At 43.8% G+C, this 4702-nt stretch overlaps 2 protein-coding genes across 2 annotated transcripts; both read left to right on the top strand.

Moving 5' to 3' along the window:
• The first annotated feature begins 1057 nt into the window (after positions 1-1057).
• On the top strand, positions 1058-2083 carry LOC138054272 (craniofacial development protein 2-like). The gene has a single exon (XM_068900749.1). The coding sequence runs from the start codon at positions 1058-1060 to the stop codon at positions 2081-2083; it is 1026 nt and encodes a 341-aa protein (XP_068756850.1).
• A 113-nt stretch (positions 2084-2196) lies between these two features.
• On the top strand, positions 2197-2808 carry LOC138054271 (uncharacterized). Its single transcript, XM_068900748.1, has one exon. It carries the CDS (start codon positions 2197-2199, stop codon positions 2806-2808), a length of 612 nt encoding a protein of 203 aa, XP_068756849.1.
• The last annotated feature ends 1894 nt before the right edge of the window (positions 2809-4702 follow it).

Below are 4702 nucleotides of genomic sequence, written 5' to 3'. Positions count from 1 at the left end.
AAAAGACACTCTTAACACAAGTTGATATAAACGCTTGTTCTTCCGTCATCAAAGCTTCATTAGAAATGCGTTACTTGACAACGTTCATCACAGCGATTTGTGTTTTATTACAAGTTGATAAGCTTTGATAGTTTAGCATAGTATGCGTGCTTCGAAGCAAAAGGCAGCAGATAAGAATTTGTTTGTTATATTTGCGAGAAATAGTTCTGTTCTTGGGTCATCAAAGCTTCATTAGAAATGCGTTACTTGACAACGTTCATCACAGCGATTTGTGTTTTATTACAAGTTGATAAGCTTCGATAGTTTAGCATAGTATGCGTGCTTCGAAGCAAAAGGCAGCAGATTAGAATTTGTTTGTTATATTTGCGAGAATTAGTTTGTTCAAAAAGATAATAAACAAACAAAACGACACAAGAAAAATGTCTCATCGTAGCAGTGATTACCTTAATCCAAAAAAAGAAAAAAAAAAGACTTGTTTTCCAATTTATAATCCATTTCTGAAAACTGAACAACTCACCATGTGTACAACAAAGGGTATACATGTACCGGTCAAACAAAATTTTTTTTTGCATGCACTGTTTAAATGTTTTTATAAAGTACAAGTAAAATAAAGTAACCATATTTAACGTCGATAACTCGTAACAGTAATTTAACTGACAAACCTGAGATCGACGGTGTGCTCATTTTACTCCCCCCTCTCCATCAGTGCTTCGTTTTACGGGTTTTTAAAGCTACTTAGCTACACAGAAAGGAAAGACGTCGAAACAAGGATACGAGATCCGGGAATCGAATTCAGGACCTCTTGTACCAAGGCCGCAGACTAACCGACTCTGCCATCCTTGCTCCTCACCGTCGCAAAAGCGTAAGTTTTTACGTTGTCAGTCAGAAGCTTTATTGCATTCACAAAAACTGCTCTAAAATAATACGTGCAGTGTTTGTTTTTTGCCTCCTATAAGTCCAACCCTACGTCCTCGTCGTGGGAGGCGGAAACGGGTAAGGCCGGCTAACAGGGCTCTGGTGAACTTGGTAGGCCAATCACCTGTCAGGTGGATAAACAATGATTACTGAAACAGCAACAGATAGAAACACATTTACTGACGTCTTGGTAGGAGAAGGCCCTTCCGGGAGAATGACGCGGCAGAGGCAAAGCCAGAAGGACCCTCGGCGGCTGATTAGCCTTCTTTCAACAAGACACACCATCAGAATCGGTACGTGGAATGTCAGGTCCATGTACCAAGCCGGAAAAGCATCGTCCATTGCAGAGGAAATGAGGAATTACAACCTGGAGATCCTCGGTCTCAGCGACGTCCGTTGGATACAATCTGGTAAGTGCAAACTCAGCTCAGGAGAGACGGTGCTCTACTCAGGCCATGAAGACCCAAGCGCCCCCCACACGGAAGGAGTGGCACTCATGATCTCCAAGCATGCCGTCAGGACGCTTATTAGCTGGGAGCCGATCAACTCTCAACTTATTACTGCCCTTTTCAAGACATCGCATGGCAAAATTAATGTTAGAATTATTCAATGCTACGCACCAACAAATGAAGCCGAAGAAGCAACTAAGAAGGAGTTTTACAACGCATTGCAGAGCCTCATTGCAAGGCAGAGAGGGAAGGAAGTTACCATTCTCATGGGAGATCTCAACGCCAAGATAGCAGGAGACAACAGAGAGTATGAGCTTGTAATGGGAAAACACGGACTAGTGGAGATGAACGAAAATGGCGAGCTATTCGCGGACCTTTGCGCCAACAATGACCTGGTGATTGGTTGGAGTATCTTTCCTCACAAAAGGATCCACAAAGACACGTGGCGTTCCCCGGATAACATCACCGAGAACCAGATAGATTATTTTTGCATTGCCCGACAGTTTAGAAGGTCTTTACAAGATGTCAGGGCTATGCGGGGAGCAGACGCCGGCAGCGACCATCATCTACTAGTAGCCACCCTAAAACTAAAGCTAAAGTGGTGTCAAGCTCAACAGCAAACTAGAGCCAAATATAACGTGACACACCTGAGGGATCCTTCTGTTGTAGAAGCTTTCCAAATCAACCTTAGGAACCGTTCCAAGCGTTGGAAGATATAGAAGAGGAAGATAGCACAATTGACACGCTCTGGGAACATCTAAAGAGCTCATGGATTAATACATGTAATGACACTTTAGGAAGGCAGCAGTCCAGAAACAAGGAATGGATCTCAATGGATACCCTAAAGAAAGTGAGAGAAAGGAAGTGCAAGAAAGAGCGGGTTAACAACAGTCGGACGCGGGCAGAAAAGGCACAGGCGCAAAACGATTACGATGTTGCGCATAAGGAAGCTAGAAAGAGTGCTCGAAAGGACAAGAGATGTTATATAGAGAACCTGGCAAAGGAGGCAGGGGATGCCGCAGCAAAAGGGAACATGAAAGACCTGTATTATACCACCAGAAAGCTAGCTGGGAAATTTGGTCATGTTAATCATACCATCAAGGACAAACAAGGAAATATTCTGACCACCACTGAGGAACAGCTGCATAGATGGGTCGAACATTTTGGAGAGGTCCTGAACAGGCCACCCCCAGTTGGAGCAACCGATATCCCAGAAGCTGATCATCTACTCCCAGTTAACTGCGCCATACCTGCAAGAACAGAGATTAGTAGTGCTATTAGGAAAATGAAGGACGGAAAGGCAGCAGGTACCGACAACATTCCTGCGGAAGTATTCAAAGCAGACATCAACACCACCACGGAGGTCTTTTATGAACTATTCAAAAGCATCTGGGAGGACGAGAAATCACCCACTGAGTGGAAAGAGGGTCTTATAGCTTGCTAGCTCATTATGGAATTCCGCGGAAGTTTATTAACATCATAAAAAACTCTTACGAGGGCACCACATGTAAAGTTATTCATGAAGGACAGTTGTCGGAGAGCTTCGAAGTTAAAACTGGAGTAAGGCAAGGATGCCTTCTCTCACCGTTCTTATTCCTCCTGGCAATTGATTGGATAATGAAGTCGTCGACGACGGGCCACAGGAACGGAATACAATGCGGATGATATTGCTTTACTATCTCACTCACCCAAATGCAGAACAAAACCACCATTCTGGAAGAAAGGTCAAGAAGAGCTGGCCTTGTTATCAACACCGCAAAGACCAAAGTCTTGAAGATCAATTCAGGCTCAAACAGGAAGATCAGAGTGAATGATGCCGATATTGAAGAGGTGGACTCCTTCACATACCTTGGGAGCGTAGTAGACACAAGTGGAGGAACTGACGCGGATGTTGCAAATAGGATAAATAAGGCAAGAGGAGCCTTATCTGGAGCTCTGGTAGCATATCTACATCAACTAAGCTGAAAATATTCAACTCTAATGTAAAATCTGTGCTGTTGTACGGGGCAGAGACGTGGAGGATGACAGTCAAAACGATAAGAAAGTTACAATCATATGTCAACCATTGTTTGCGTCGAATCCTGAAGATACGGTGGACAGACAAGATCACAAACGAAGAGCTATGGGAGAGGACAGGTCAAATTCCAATGGTCAAGCAAGTGAGGAAGAGAAAATGGGCGTAGGTAGGCCACACGCTGAGAAGACCTTCAAACAGCATTACGAGGCAAGCATTGCATTGGAACCCACGGGGAAAACGAAAGAGGGGCCGCCCCGAGAATAGCTGGAGGAGGGATACGGAAAAAGAGATGAAGGTCCTCGGGAAGAACTGGAAGGAGCTGCAACAGTTGGCAGAAAAGAGACGTCTCTGGAGGCTTTTTGTTGATGGCCCATGCTCCAACTTGGAGCCAAGGGCTTAACTTACTAACTAGTGTTCGTTTTTCAGTACACTCTTTAACATGGATAAAGCGTACTTTGTCTTAGTGCGGGTTTGCGCTCGGAGTTGTTTTGCAGGACACTCCTTTCACAGCACACCTCGCGAGCAATGGTTAGATCTTCTAAAAGAGGTACATCCAATGAACCCCGGTCGCTTATTAAGTTTTTATTGTCATATGGAAAAATGCAAGGCTATATTTACCGAACAATATGCATTCCACAAAAGCTCACAAAGTGTTACGTGTTACGTATTTGATACATTATCCTTGTCTCTGGTGGATGATTCGGCAGATTATAAAGAGTCTATAAATGAGGAAGATCTAGTCATTTGTTTAACATCATGGGTAGTGCTGCAAGCCGTGTGCGTGGAAGCTTATCGCCTACAGTTTCTGTAAGTGACTTATGTCAGAGAAAGCAATGTTTAGTTGCGTGTTGCGGTAGTGAAGTTTTCACCTCAAATTGAGGGGTGGCACCGACAATCACGAAGAGGAAAATGCAAAAGAAGAAGGAAACGAGGACCTTAAATCAGACAAAACAACTTTTACAGAAAGTACGGTGTTATAAAGTGGATAGGAAGAGTCGACAAACTGTATCGTGTGGCTCGTCCGTATGGTTTGAAACGCACGCAAGTACTCAACTGGCTCCAGCAACAACCTGGCTATACCCTACACAAACATGCAAGAAAGCACTTTCGTCGTAACCGAGTGATTGTGTTTGATATAGATTCGCGATGGCAGGGAAACTTGGTTGACTTACAACATTTGATTCGGTTGAATAAGAGATACAAGTATTTACTACCCTGTAACGATGTCCTTTCCAAATACGCGTGGCTGGTCCCCTTGAAATAATAATAAAAAAACAGTTGCCTCTTTGGTGGTGGCCTTTGAAAGCATTTTCCAGGAAGG

Source organism: Montipora capricornis, chromosome 6 (assembly GCF_036669925.1).
Source record: "Montipora capricornis isolate CH-2021 chromosome 6, ASM3666992v2, whole genome shotgun sequence".
Classification (NCBI taxonomy): Eukaryota; Metazoa; Cnidaria; class Anthozoa; order Scleractinia; family Acroporidae; genus Montipora; species Montipora capricornis.
Note: the sequence above shows the minus strand (reverse complement) of the source record. Positions and strands in the feature narration are given on the sequence as shown.